Source organism: Cervus canadensis, chromosome 9 (genome assembly GCF_019320065.1).
Source record: "Cervus canadensis isolate Bull #8, Minnesota chromosome 9, ASM1932006v1, whole genome shotgun sequence".
In the NCBI taxonomy this organism is placed as follows: domain Eukaryota; kingdom Metazoa; phylum Chordata; class Mammalia; order Artiodactyla; family Cervidae; genus Cervus; species Cervus canadensis.
In genome coordinates, this window is record NC_057394.1 from 79,607,227 (window position 1) to 79,622,931 (window position 15,705).

General features: G+C 36.9%; 1 protein-coding gene across 7 annotated transcripts in view; it reads right to left on the reverse strand.

Moving 5' to 3' along the window:
* The window catches only part of PAN3 (poly(A) specific ribonuclease subunit PAN3), a 120,573-nt gene that overhangs the window by 63,429 nt on the left and 41,439 nt on the right, over positions 1-15,705 (reverse strand). For 5 of the 7 annotated variants that reach the window (XR_006271139.1, XR_006271138.1, XM_043477554.1 and 2 more), the window contains exon 5: positions 15,117-15,278. The exons of the other annotated variants lie outside the window; for them this stretch is intronic. Coding sequence is in view for 3 of the 5 variants with exons in the window: in XM_043477554.1 (XP_043333489.1) it covers positions 15,117-15,278 (162 nt within the window). In the remaining 2 variants the exon portion in view is untranslated. The remainder of the gene's footprint in view (positions 1-15,116; positions 15,279-15,705) is intronic. 7 annotated transcript variants of the gene reach the window in all.

A 15,705-nucleotide genomic window follows, 5' to 3' on the forward strand; every position in this document is an offset into this window, starting at 1 on the left:
AACATGCTTCTATTATATTAAACTTGTGGGTTTTCTAACATACATATATTTCTATTCATAATTTATAATTTCTATTCATATTTTAAATCCTAATTTTCATTCACATCTTAAACAGCTCTAAGTGTACGTTTGGGGCGGGGGGGGGGGGGGAAATCAATGTTTACATAAGTCAAATACCAAACATTCATGCTGTGAGAATTTATCAATAGTTTTGGGTTCTCACACACTTAAATTTACACTGCAACTTTCACACCCAAAACAACCAAGTGCATTTAGTGAGTTCTTCAAACTGGGACCACCCCCAACATCTGGATATGACCCCTGCCTATACTCTCCAGAGAGAAGTATACGAAAGTCCTGACCTTTAGCTTGAAAAGCACTGTTGTAGTTATTAGCATTATATTTTAACTGAAATAATAACTAATGCTTCAATTCACAGATCCCAACCAAAATGATAGAATATGTCCTATTTTACAAATGACGGATAAAGTTTTGTTTTTTAACAAATGAAGCAATTTTTTTTTTTTTATTTTGGCTGTGCCAGGTCCTAGTTGTGGCATGTGAACTCTGGGTTGCAGCATGCAAACCCTGGGTTGCAGCATGCAAACCCTAGGTTGCGGCATACAAACTCTTGGTTGCAGCATGTAGGATCTAGTTCCTTGACTAGGGATTAACTCAGGCCCCCTGCATTGGGAGTTCATAATCTTAACCACTGGACCACCAGGGAAGTCCCACAAATGAAGTAATTTTTTGATGACGTTTCTAGTTTATAACTTTATGCTTTCCTACTATCATAGTATCTCATGGAAACTGTTCCTTTTAAAGTATAATTCAGTATTTAATAGTCTGTTGGACTCCACTACAAACAAGAGTACTTATTAAGAACACAATAAATTAGTCCCATGAATTAAGAGACTAATTTAATAAACAGTACAACAATAAAAATTTCAGCCATTAATTTTTTTATTAGAATGACAGGAAGAGGTTTATACTTAATAAAAACACAACACAAAATATTATGTAATATTTCATTGCAAACCTTCCAAAAGATCTGTTGAAAAAAGAGTTATCTTAAGGTGATGTAATGAATGATTGAGAAATCACCACTATTTCTGAATGCTGGTCAGGCTTTTTAAAAACATACAATAAACTCATAAAACCATAAAGAGCCTTCCACAGTGCTGCTCCTTGTAATGAGCTCCATTTGCTTTACCACTTAATGGCTTCATAAGCTGCTCTCAGTAATCTTTCTACTCGCCGAATGAAATATAAATGAACTGGTAAAAGTTTCTTACAGCTTTATTTAGATATAATCAACATAGAATAAATCACACTTATTTCAGGGTAAACTGTTAACTCTTGACACAGGTGGACCACCATGAAACCATTACCCAAATCAAGGAGGACTACATCCATCATGCCCCAAAGTTCCCATAAGTCTGTATGAAACCCATCCCTCCTGTTCCTCTCTGCTCCGCTGCTCTGGACTCCGGGCAACCTCTGATAAGCTTTTTGTCACGACAGACTAGTCTGTATGTTCTAGAATTTAGTATGAATGAATCTTACATATGTACATATGTACTTGGTTTTTCACTAGCTTCTTTCACTTCGCATCATTAAGATTCATCCTTTTAATGCTTTCTTTGCATTTAATTTGTTCTTCTCTTTCTAGTTTCTTAAGTGGAGATCACTCTTTTGAGAACCTTTCCAACACAGGCATTTAGTGCTATAAATTTCCCTCCCATTATTGCTTCAGTGACATTTCACACCAGTTGGCATGTTTTTATTTTCATTCAGTTCAAAACACTTTAAAACTTCCCTTCCTGATTCTTCTTTGACACATGTCAAAGAAGTGTGTTATTCAGTCTCTGTATACTTGAAGAGTCTCCAAAGATCTGGTGGTGGTGGTGGTGGTTTAGTCATTAAGTCATGTCCGACTCTTGGGACCCCATGGACTGTAGCCCGCCAGGCTCCTCTCTCCATGAGATTCTCCAGGCAAGAATACTGGAGTGGGCGGCCATTTCCTTCTCCAGGGGATCTTCCCAACCCAGGAAATGAACCCAGGTCTCCTGCATTGCAGGTAGATTCTTTCCCAACTGCGCTATAAGGGAAGCCCCCAAAGATTTGTAACTGGCTTCTAATTTTATTCCATTGTGGTCAGAGAACACATTAGCGTGACCTGAACCCTTTTTTACTGAGATTTGTTCCAATTGGTTGTTCTATCTTGGTCAATATTCTATGGTCACTTGAAAAGAATATTCATTAGGCTGTTGCTGGACAGAGTGTCCTACAAATAAATTGATAGAGTTGTTCAAGTCTCCCATCTTCTTACTGATTTTCTTCCTCTTCCATTATTGACAGAGAACTGAAGTCTCTACCATCATCTATTACAGATTTGACACTACACATATGCAACCTACCACTGCCTATCTTAGTCCGCTAGGGCCATAACAGAAGAGCACACACTGAGCGGCCTGAACACTGGAAACTTATCTTCTCACAGTTTTAGAAAATGAGAGTCCAAGATGAAGGAGACAAGAGAGTCGGTTTCTCCTGAGGCCACTCTCCTTGGCTTTCAGAAAGCCATCCTTTCACGGTGTCCTCACTGCAACAAGTGTTTTCTCTGTCTGTGTGAAAGCCTGGTATTTCTGCATCTACTTATAAGGACACCAATCATACTAGATTGGGGCCCATCCCTACAACCGCATTTAACCTTACTTAAATCTTTAAAAACCCATTTCCAAATACAGTCACATTAAGAGAACTTAAAAAAAAGAGTGAGGGCTTAAACATGAGAATTTGGGGAAGACATGATTCGGTAGATAACACCAACTACCTAATACTTTTGAGTTTTAAACTACTTCAGATATAGTGTAACACGGTCACAATATTAAACTTCCGTTTCTCCCCTCCCAGACTCTGCTATAATCATCGTATGTTTTACTTCTACATGTGCTATAAACCCTACAGTACACTACTACCATTTTTGCTTTAAATGGTCAATTATCTTTCAAAGAGACTTACAGAATAAGGGGGAAGTTCCTTACGTTTACTTATTTAGCTACTATTTCCAGTTTTCTTCATTTCTTTGTACAGATCCAGACTGCACAAAGTATTTTCTTCCTTCGGTCTGAAGTACTGGGTTGGAGAATAAAGTCATTGGAGATTTTCCATAAAAGGAAAAACTGAATGAACTTTTTGGCCAACCCAATACTCTAAGGTCTACTAAAGTACACATCTACTGCTGGTGAATCTTTTCGACTCTTACATGTTTAAAAAGGTACTTACTTTGCTTTTTAAGAAATTGGAATTTTGAAGTAATTCCATCTTTCCCCAAAGACGACATCCTACATAACCAGAGTATATTTTCAAAATCATAAAATTAACAATGTATAACTGTGTAAAGTGTAAGTAAACTGCACATTTTTATTTAAAATTTCACATGTCTTTAAATGTACTCATGGGATTGCATTCTCATATTTTTCCCAGGAATAGAATTCTAAGTTGACATTTTTTTCTCTTCCTGTATTTTAATTGCTTCACTGTCTTGTGGCTCACATTGTTTCCAACAGGAAATATGCTGTTATTTATATCTTTTTCCTCAAAAATGAATATCTTTTCCCCGCTGGCTGCTTATTTGGTGTGCCTTAGTGCAGAGTGCCGTTTCCCCTGTCCCCCATCTTTGTTTTGTGCCTGTGTTCACTGAGCTTATGGATCCGTAGGCTTATCATTTTCATCCAGTTTTGAAAATATCTGCCCACTATTCCTTTTTTTTTTGGCCCACTATTTCTCAAAGTTATCTTTTCTGTGTGCCCTCTCCTGCTTCAGGGAGTAAAAAAAGTGTGCCAGGCTGCTTCATATTCCCCCATGGCTCACTTTTTCCTCTGTTTATTGGACAGTTTCTAGCACTATGTCTTTCAGTTCACTAATCTTTTCTTATACAACGTTGAATCTGTCATTAATTACATCAAATATATTTTTCATTTCAGATACTGTAGTTTTAAACTTTAGAAGTATGATTTGAATTTTTTAAAATGTTTTTTGTGTCTGTACTAACATGTTTAATCTTTTCCCCAGTTTCCGGATCACATGGAATATAGTTATAAAATTCTTTCATGTACTTATAAACTATTTATGTATTATGCTTTTGATTTCTCAAATTTTGTTGTGCTTTCTAGTAAACAGATAAATTATTTCACAACCATCCTTTTGATAATGCAGGTATCTCTGAAGCATCAGGTCATGGGGTCTATTCTACATCCTAAATATTTCTCAAATTCAACTACATCACCCATGCCACTGTCAGTACCCTAGTCTAGGCCACCATCATTCCAACGTACCAACTTGACTCCAGTCTTGCTCAATTCCAATTCATTTTCTACTTTCAGCCAGGATAAAAGTAGTATAGAAAAGCAGAAAAAGAAAAGCAGAAGATGGGGAAAATGAAGGAAAAATGGGAAGAAAGAAAGAGAAGGAAAGTTTTATTAATGACTTAACGGCTGAAATCCAATCAGGCTGATCAGGTAAAGATTCCACAATCTTTGACTGAATTAAATCATTAAAAGAGAAACTGAGATAAAATATCGATATTAATCTCAGCCATATCTACTTTTCTCAAGAACCTATGAAACTCCAGGAGACAGTGAAGGACAGGGAAGCCTGGCATACTGCAGTCCGTGGGGTCAGAAAGAGCTGAACACAACTTGGCAACTGAACAACATCATTATGATTCCAATCACCCATCTTTACTATTCTTCCCTCCTTAGAGTGACAAAAGGGCCCAGGTGGAACTAATTCAAAAAATTAATGTCTAAGGTAGAAGGGAGTGTATGTGTGTGTTGCAGGGCACAGAACAATGACTTAGGTGGAAAAGCAGATGAGGGGATACTGATAATGAGAGCAAAAGGCAGAAATAGGCAAGAATTTTGCCTTGATAAAATTATCTAAAAGGTATAAAAAGATGAGACCTATAGACATAAAGAGTAGCACTATTCAGAGCTATTTTTACCTGTCTTCAGTGTTCATAAATAACACAGGAGAAAGAGGAACAGGGTGAGACAGAAAGGAGAAGTCAAATGGCTAACCAGAACCTCCACGTTCACATTTCTACAAGTTTTTTCTTTTTCTTTTTTTTTTGCCTAAATGGGTTATTTCTCCATATTTCAAGCATATCCAAATATGGTCAATTTAAAATTTATCAAAATAAACTCAACTTCTGGGTGATTCAGAAACTGATCTACTTAAGAAGAGTCAAGGCGCATCTTGTAAGTTAGAAGTTAACATATAACACTACTACTATTGTGAAAAATAGTCTAGAGTCACAATTTACAAATTTTCTGAAGCAAACTGGGCCTTCTGATAAAACACCTCAATAGAGGAAATATGATCTTCTAAATAAGTCAGATTCAAATTGATGGGGACAGTGAAGTACAGTTGATTACTAGTGCCTCCAAGAGATTCACACCATTCTTCTTTTAAGTATAAGTTCTCCTACTAATAATATGACTATCTTAAGGGGAAAGTTGGTAAAGAATGTGCCTGCAATGCAGGAGACCTGGGTTAGATTCCTGGGTCCGCAAGATCCCCTGAAGAAGGAAATGGCAACACACTCCAGTATTCTTGCCTGGAGAATTCCATGGACAGAGAAGCCTGGCAGACTACAGTCCACGGGGTCACAAAGAGTCGGACACGACTTAGCGATGAAACCACCACCACCACCAAGGGAAAAGTAGGAGGTGTATGTCAGAACCTGCCAGCTGAAACTCAACTAGTAATAAGCCTTATGGATGTGGGAGTTAAACAAAAAAATTTCCATGAATCAGCTTACAGTCATTCTCCCTACATAAGAGTGTGAAACTACAGGCACATAGATTTCCAAAGGGGCTCATCAGTTCATCTTTCACAATGCCTGTCAGAAACGGTTAACAATGTTCTTGAGAATAGTTTGATACTATGAATCAAAATAAAACACAAACATACTCTGACCTAGTATTCCCACATCTAGGAATTTAGGCAAAGGAAAAAAAATCACACAAGCAAAAAAGATTCCAGTTAGCATATTTTTAAAAATGATTTTTAAAAGGGGTAGAGGGACGGAAAACTAAAATATCTATCAAAAAGGATCTAACTATGTACATTATGATACATATGGATTGTGGTACACATGCGTGCAGTCATTAAAAATCATGGGAAGTGATACATTTTTACTTACCATGAAGAGGCCCATACCACTATTGAGAAAGGATAAAATAAATTAGGCTGCTGCTGCTCCTAAGTCGCTTCAGTCATGTCCAACTCTGTGAGACCCCATAAATGGCAGCCCACCAGGCTCCCCTGTCCCTGGGATTCTCCAGGCAAGAACACTGGAGTGGGCTGCCATTTCCTTCTCCAATGCATGAAAGTGAAAAGTGAAAGTGAAGTCGCTCAGTTGTGTCTGACTCTTAGCGACCCCATGGACTGCAGCCTACCAGGCTCCTCCATCCATGGGATTTTTCAGGCAAGAGTACTGGAGTGGGTTGTCACTGCCTTCTCAGGAAAATTAGGCTATGATACAGCAATTATGCTAAGATTGCTATTTGTAAAATGGTATGCGTATGCCTAAGAGAAAGGGCGGGGGAGGGAGAAGGAAGGAAGGATGTTTCTATGTGCATGGGCACAGGTGTGTAAAAGGATTCTAACGATAAATGCTCACTGAAATGATAAAAGAGATTGTATCTCTAGGTGGTGAGGAAACTTGGGACATTTTTGCTTCCTCCTTTGTACTTCTCTGTAGTATCTGAAGTTTTTTTCAATAAGCATATATAATTTTTACAAAAACATTTTAAGAAAGTTTAAGAATTATAAATTATGAAGCCACATATACCATTCCCTTTTCTTTGCATATCATCATCTCTGAATCTTCAGAATTCACAGAGAATATGCAATATTCAAATTGAGACCAGGAGAACCAACAGATATAAAAAAGCAAAACCTTCATCTGGAGGACAGAAGGCATTTAAAGACAAAAACAAATGAAATGTTCCTCTTCCATTAAGTCATTTACTCATCAAAGTTCTCCAATGACAGTAATCATTAACCATCACAGAGGCATTCTCAATATTCTACGTAGTTAATTCTTAATACTACTCTTCCTGTTTGTCAATTATCTCAATAAAGTTGGAAAAAAATATTACTCTCCCTAAAAGAAGCAAAAATGTCCACTTAGGTCAGTTAATGAGTAGTCCAGAAGAGAGTGAGACTATCACCACATCCCATGGAGGCAGTAATTACTCTACACAGCTATAACCATCTTGTGTACACACGTACATCTTCTATTCAGGACTATGTAACAGTAAAATCTGTCTCGTTTCATAGTAAGATTTACTTAGAGGCATTCTCTCTAACCAAGAATTCTGCCATATTTAACAACAAAATTTAACATATATTAAGACTTTTCAAAGGTTTTTCCATGAGAGTATTTTATGTCATGAAACTAGATACTTATCTCACCAGATAATCTTTAATCCAGGTTAATTCATTCAGTTAGCTGAATAATAAAAGACATTGGACACTGTGCTGGGCACTGTACGAGGCACTGTAGAGAACAAAATACCTGAAACATAGGCACTATGTTCTAGAAGTTCATAGGCTGGCATTTCACAGGTACAGAAAGCACCCAGAACCCAACAATCACAAGAGTTCAGAACATCCATGTATCTAAATTTTAAATAGTAAGTATCTACAGAGTGCCATTCACTGCTAGCCTGTAAGTTATACGTAATAACAATGATGTGAAGTGCTATGGAAAAGAGCACAAATGCTTCATGCTGTCTAAGACTAAACACTTTAATCGAATCCTAAAAGACAAGTTTGCTGAGTCAAGACAGATAGAGGGGCACACACAGCAAGCAGAGAGCATGTTCGAAGGCAGAGGTGGGAAGCGCATGCTTCTCTCCATGGCACTGCAACCAGTTCAGGAGGTCTGCAGGGGTGACCTACCTTTCTAATAGATTCTGATCGGACGAGAAACAAGATCAGATAGTCACCCAGTAGTGCTTTGAAAGAAAAGACCAGAATCAGGAAACCAGGTAAGAGATTTACAACAGTAACAGTCCAGGTAAGAGATGAAAGTGAGCCTAAACTGTACCGCGGCAACACTAACAGGGAAGAGAATTTCAAAGCTGCACAATCAACAGACCTTAGTGGCCAAAGAAAGTGGGAGATACGAAGACAGAAGAATTGAGGAGGGCTCACAAATTAGACAACTGGGTGATAGCAACAGTCAAGACAGAGAGCAGACAGTGTGTACACATGTGTATGAGTGCAAGAACAGGTGTGAAGGAAAAGATTAAGAAGTATTCAGTTTAGACACAGTGACTGTTCAGTGTCACGCCATAGAGATGAGGATGTCCAGAAGCAGCTAGTATTCACAGTGAGTGCGGAGGACTGAGAGGATACACACACACACATCCGTGAGTCAGGTGTGACGGAGGCACTGGAGACCACCATGTGCAGAGAAAGAGGGTCAAGGACAGAGCCCGAGAGAGCTCCTGAGGGGTGCGGCAAAGGGCACGAGGCCCCTGGAAGACACTAATAAAGGACGGTCTCAGAGCGGGACAATGACAGGTGTGAGGAAAGAGAATGGATAACAACGTCAGACGTGGCAGAGGTCAAGTAAGCGCTGTGACTGTTGGTCACTATATACACTTACCAAAAAAGAGTCTCCATAGTGATAAAAGGGAAAGGTAAGACACTGGGAATTAAGGGATGAATGCAAGGTGAAAAAGTAACAGCAATAAGTAGGAAGCAGGTCTCAAACTCTATCATACAGTTTACCAAACATACTGACAACAGAATATTTCCTCATGTAGCATTCCTTGGTCTTGGAAGACCAAGCTGGGAAGAAATCAATGTCAAGGGAGAGACTGTCTAAAACTGAAGAGGGATAAATAATGAAATAAATTGCTAAGGGGGCTAAAGACAGGTTCTGAAGGATACAGTCAAGAAACACTTGTTTATCTATAACAGAAGGAAAAATTGTAAGAAAGGGTATAAGTGAAAGTGTTGTCCATAGGTAGAAAGCCAACATACGAAGCTATTCACTCTTAATGAGCTCTTTTTTCCCTTCTCTGAAGAACACAAGTCATTTATTCAAAAGTGACAGACAGCATGAATGGGTGTGAGGTGAATGATAAAGGTTTAGAATAGCAGCTGAAGAGAAGAGGAAAAAAGAAGAGGATCTGGGATGGGCTGTGGGTCAGAAAGCAGAATATATACAGTCATGTCATTTTAGCTGTCCCACAGTTCTATAACTTTTCAAAGTCCTGAGGAATCCTGATTAGACAGACTGAAGCCTCACTCTTATAAATCCCAATCCATTCCCATCTAAAGCCCAAAGGATCCCATTTCCTGGGCATGAGACTAGAAATCTCCTGAAATAACACCAAACTGAGTAACTAAAGATTAAAGCACATGCAGTGAGTTACCAAACCTCCCTGGGTTGTAAAAGCATCAATAACAAGCAACTAGAATTCACAGCAGAACTTGAGGGTCAAGAGATTTTAATGTGAGCATTCTTACAAACTAAATACAAGAAATAAATACCATTCAATCAGACCACAAGGGGGAAAACATCATCAAAAGAGACATCGACAAGTATGAGTCTACTAATACACCCAACAGTCCCACAGTTTTCACTCATTTCCATCACTTTGGGGGTAAAGCTAAGATAACAGTAATACTAATAATTTTTGATTCATAACCCCACTATTTCCAAAGGTCAAAGACAAAATGAGTATGACTTTATGTAACATAAAAGTTACATTACATAAAAGTAATGACTTTTAGGTAAATCTTAGCATGCAATACCCTGAGAAGTTTATAAAATCATGCCTTTCCCATCCTTTCATTCGAGATGACATCTAATAACATGAAGGCTGGGAACACAATGTTACCCTTCAAAAAAGGAATTACTTTAACTATTTTTAAAGGAATTACTTTAACTATTCAAGTGTATCAGCATCAAAATGAGAGCTCCTAAAAGGTACAATGTCACAGCCTCTTTCCATATATACCATAAGGCCATGTACACCTGAATATAAATGACAAATACCACCATAAATAAATAGAAACAAACACCAAATTTAGAAGTGATGAGGTCAAATTGGAGGAATGAACACATTTAATATTTACTATACAAACAACAGATTCAAATAGAAATGTGAATCCTCACAACGATTCTATAAGGTAGGTGATAAAATATTTCAATCCTGAACAACGGCCTTTGAACTGTGTAATCAATAGCGCAAATGAAAAAAAATCTCAATTTCACATACAGATTGGTCAGGCAGAGGAATGCGCAATCACCCTGAACAGAGACTAAGGAAAGATGAAAGCGAACTTGCATTTCAGTGAAAAACAACCGCTAATTCCGAGTCTCAGGTGACCCTTCATCTACAACACCTGTTTGGTGTTCAGACTGAGGCCATAAGAAAAACACAAAACAGAGCTTTGTCACTTAACAACAGTGTCAAGAAGTAAGACTACCACCAGGTCAGAAGACTGAAAAATATCAAGAATATACCAATAATGTTAAATTTTTAATTAAAAAAAATAAAAGATCCTCTAAGATAGCAAAAGAAATCACCACCCTATGTTCCAAATCAATTATGATAATTAAATTAAACAATAGTAACATACAGTGGCTATAAATCCCAGACAACCTATGATCAATTTTTCAAAATACATAAAGTTCTTAAACTACTACAAATTTCACATATTGCCTAAGAAAGGAAAATTAAACATGACATTTAGAAACAAGCATAATACCTTAAGGGTACAAAAATAAACATGCCTAGTCTCACATACTTATAATTCAGTTGGAAAATACAAACAGGTAAAGAAGTTTAAAACAGAATGAAATAACAGTTAAATAACATCATGTACAGTGAAAACAGTAAAAAAAAAAAAAATTTTTTTTTTTTTTTTAACGTGTTTGAGCAAGTATTTACAGAAAAGGTAGCATTTGAGATACTCTCAAAGGAAAAGGGAGGAGAGTTTTTTTAGGTTCAACTAACAGCAATACAGAGATAAAAAGGAACTGAGAACTGGCTGTGTATTTTGTATTATTTCATATGATTAGAATTTTAGTGTGTGTGGAGAGTAAAATCTCCTATCCTAGGAGATAGCCCTAGGATGACAGAATAGATCCTGAAGGGGTTTTAAAAAATTATCCAGAAAATACACTGAGGGTATAAACTATGTCAGTTGTGTTAAAGTTTAAAAAAAAAAAAAAAAAAAGGCAAGGAAGAAAAAGATACTGTGAAATTTTAAAGAACGGGGATTACAGGCAGACAACACAGCAAGAAAATATCAGGAATTAAAATTTAATAGATCTGGGTGAGAATCCCAGCTTTATCACTTATGAACAATAAGTCTTTTCTAAATTACAATTTACATATTTTTTAAATGGGGGATAATATGTCATTATTGTGGTAAAGCCTTAATATGATGGCAAATGTAAATTGTCCAATGTATCATCTTTCAATTAATGGGTAGTCAAACATCAGGAGTCTCCTCATAGTAAATAGTAGAAATGGGAAATGACAGGATAGAAATGAAGCTATGTACTCTCAATGACTAGGATGATGATAAAGTCACTGACTCAAGAAGGAATATAAAGAGAATATAAAGCAGCAGTATATGTGAAGAAGAAAAAAACACACTCGGTTTTAGGCAGGCCAAATCTTCAGTGAGAGAGGGATATACATCTTCATGGAAAAATACCAGAAGGCATCAAGATGTGGGTCTTGAACTGAGAAGTCCAGTTCTAATACAAATAAAAATTTAAGAATCTTAGACATACAGGGCAGAGCAAAGAACAAGTGAGCCGAAAACAGGAGCTCACAAGGAGCAGGGATGAAAGACAGTCAAGCATGAACAAGGGAAAGAGACTGAAATGAAAAGGTGGCCTGCAGTACAAAGTACTGGGTGAGACCTCTGGGTGTGGTGATTAAGGAGACCTCTGAAACTTTGAAGGTGTCTTAATGCCTCTGGTATCTTTGCATGTAGATGTATATCCTTCTGTCACTGAAGATTTGGCCTGCCTAAAACCAAGTGTTTTTCCCTTCTCCACATACACAAATTTCTGGCAAAATTTTGATCACACCAAACTACAAGCACGGAAGGAATAAATGGCTTTTAAAGGAATCAGAGAAAAGACTAGACTCTAACTTCACAGAAGCAGCAGTGGAGACCAGATAGATATTATCAATATTTCAAACAGCCATGTGAAAAATAAATTTAGCCTCCACCATAGATACTTATTCGCTATCTCCAGTTTCTTTGATTCTCTAGTTAGTATAGTCTATATTTTAGAAGAATCACTGTTTCACAAATGTCATGTGTTCAGTAGACTCTTTCATATCACAAGATTCTTGGTAGAAAATAAAAGATTTAAGTAGCAAAAGGCTGGAAATCACAGGTCTTGCACTGAAAAGAACAAATGCAATTATGAATGATCCAGGTAGAAACTTTCAGAGGAAGTTTTTGTTGTCACTTTGGGTTTTTGTTTGGTCTGGGGTTTGGTTTGGTTTTTTGTTTTGTTTTCAGAAGTAAAAAAACTTTTTCCAAAATTTGTCTTACAAAAAGATGCTGGGTCACGATTAAGAAATCAATGCAAAGAAATATCTAAGGTTCCAGAAAGAAAGGCAGTGAAGTGAACTGTCACCGAGAAAAAAAAAGATGAATCATGAGAAAAAAGACTGACTTTACAAATATGGTAGAGTCACACATAAGCTATATTCCATGCCTACACACAGTACAGCAAGAACTATGTTACACATATATGAGGAGATTCTGAAGCCTGACACACGTGGCTTCAAATTTCTGCTCCTCAAACTGACCATTGTTTAAACTTAACATTACTGAGCTTCTCTAAAAATGTTTCTTAAGAATAACGACTGTCCGATAAGAGACCAAAAGAGACAAAATATGTAAAGAGCTTAGTGCAGTGCCTGGCACAAGGGAACTATTTAAGAAACACAACTATAATTCTAAAATAAAATACAGATAAATATTTTTCTGACTTTAGGATTGAGAAGACTTAAGCTTTGAAAGAAACAAATGAAACAGGAAAGATGAATATATCTGGCTACACAATACTTTAAAGATTTTTATATGTGAAAAATCTAAACTACTTAAAAGTAAACAAACATACAAAATTAAAAAGAATCCATATAGAACTGATTTATGTAAGCTACTTTTCTTATAGAACAAAAAAAGATAAAGACTCCAATAGAAAAGAAAACTGCACTGACATACTCTTTGCTCTGAATAAACAGCACCAGGTACCCAATCTAGGAATCCACAGACAGTAACAGACACCACGTGACTGATACTGTAAGGTACCACTGTCCCTCCAACATCAGACTAAGCTAATAAGGCATTCCTTATGTCCCTTAAAAGTGGAAAAAAAAAAAAAGAAAAAGAACTATTTCAACTATTTGAAGCACAAAGTAGTATTAGTATTTGAAGTGTTAGATTCAGATAACATCAATTCAGTCTTTAACACACTGAATGCAAATCTACTACCGTGCTGTTAGTTGCTCAGTCCTGTCTGACTCTTTGTGACCCTGGTGGGTGTTGCCTGCCAGGCTCCTTCCATCCATGTGATTCTCCAGGCAAGAATATTGGAGTGGGTTGCCATTTCCTTCTCCAAAATCTATTACTAGCTTTTTAAATTAAAAATAAAGCATATTCTAGCACATATTCTTATACTAACTTAATGATTTCCCAAGCCATGCTAAAAAGAGGTACCTTAAAGCTACCACCGAGATAAGGGGGAAGGACAGCCGTGGGCAGGTGGGGCAGTCAAGCGGCTGTGCCTCTGCATTACCCGTGTGTCCCCTGAAACCAACATGTAGTTCCAGTTCCACCTGTATCTGTTCTTAATTAATTGTGACCCAATTTATTTTCAGGCTTTCTTTTTCAAACTGAAAAATAATTCTAACAGTAACCACATCAAATCTCTCTACTGATCTCAAAAACAAAAATTCAGTAAACTATATTCTTATTCATAATTGACATATCCCAGACTTTCCACCGAGGATTTTAAGTATTTGATTATGTGGATCCCCCCAACCCCGCTCATTTCCCTATTTTTCCTTATATTTAGAAAAAACACTACCAAAGTATCAGCGACATGTGCAGTATTTTCAGAACAACTTTTATTTCTGTGCCCAAGGCAGCACAGATACTGGTATGGTATTAACATTAAACAGAACAAAGTACTGTGAAATCTCTTCATAATACAAAAGCTGGTGACAGAAATAAAGCCAAGTTGTTAATTTTGTAATTTTTCTGACTGTGATGTGTAGATGTGGAGTTACAGACTTTTGACTAGCAATATATTAAAAACAATACGAATTTACTCAGGAAGTTTGGGATGAAAGATATTCCACTTCCAGCCAAACTGAAATTTTGATTAGTAGAGCTATCCATTTAATACAATTACCAATGTCTTTAAATGAGACTACAATCATTATAATCCAAATTAAAATGGGATATAATCCAAACTATTCAGTGGGTACTTCAGATTCAGTCATACAAGAGCTAGCCTGTGAGTTATAAAAATTCATTTTCATTAGCACACAATATGCAAAGACTGAAATGCATCTATGACAACATACTACTGAAGTTGGTTTCAGAGCCAACACTTGACAAGCTTGTTTAGACACAATTTTTAATCTCCTAGTAAAAATGTACAAAAAGACAACACAGAGCTTTCTGTTATTCGGACTCCAAATAAATGAGATTTTCTGTAATCAGTTTTATAATATGACTTTTTAATGTAGTACCCTGAACAACTTTGTGTATTAAAAATAATTAAACTGCATTGTTAACAAAATCCAACAGGAAAAACTAAATTTAATGAAAGAATAGGAACATAAAAGCAGAGACAGTGCAAAAAAGCCACAAAACAAAATCATAGTTAATGGGCCACTAATTTTACTTTGACCAAAAAAAAAAAAAAAAACCCTAAGCATATCAGCTAAGCCATCCAATCTCATACCCACCACCCCACACAGAAAGCAGCCAAAATATTCACTTTCAAAAATGTCTATAAAAAGTATTTTTACCTGTAAATTGTTTTCTGTGACTCTGTTCCACCAAACCATATTGATGGGTACTCCTGATTTACACCTGTCAGCAAGGCAGCCAATAGGGTTCTTTGCTTTTCGTGCCTTTGATCCCATCGGAACTAGCCTCTCCTCCAGCATCCCCAGGCGATACTTCCTTGGCTAGGAAAAAGAAGGAAAGAAACCAGGCCACTCCTAACAACCCCCACACTAATCTAAGCTAGTAACTAACACACAGAAGGTATCAGGAATGGTGGACTAGGAAACAAGTAAAATTTCTGAGACACTCCCTCTAATGTCCTTATCACCACCCACCATTCCCCATCCCCACCCCAGAACATACACATCTCCAAAAGAACCCACAGTCCTAAGAACAATATTACAGAAAACAACAGATGTTTTAGTGAAATCCATTATAATCTGAGTTTATTAAGACTTTAATGAACAGAAGTTAACTTATCAGCAAAGTAAAGGCTTTCCAAATTTTTTCCACTGGCACTTACCTATGCTCAATGCAATTATGAAGAAATGGCTTCAAGGGCACAAAATACAGGTAACAAAATTCTTCATGCTGTATCTTTTTCTGCTC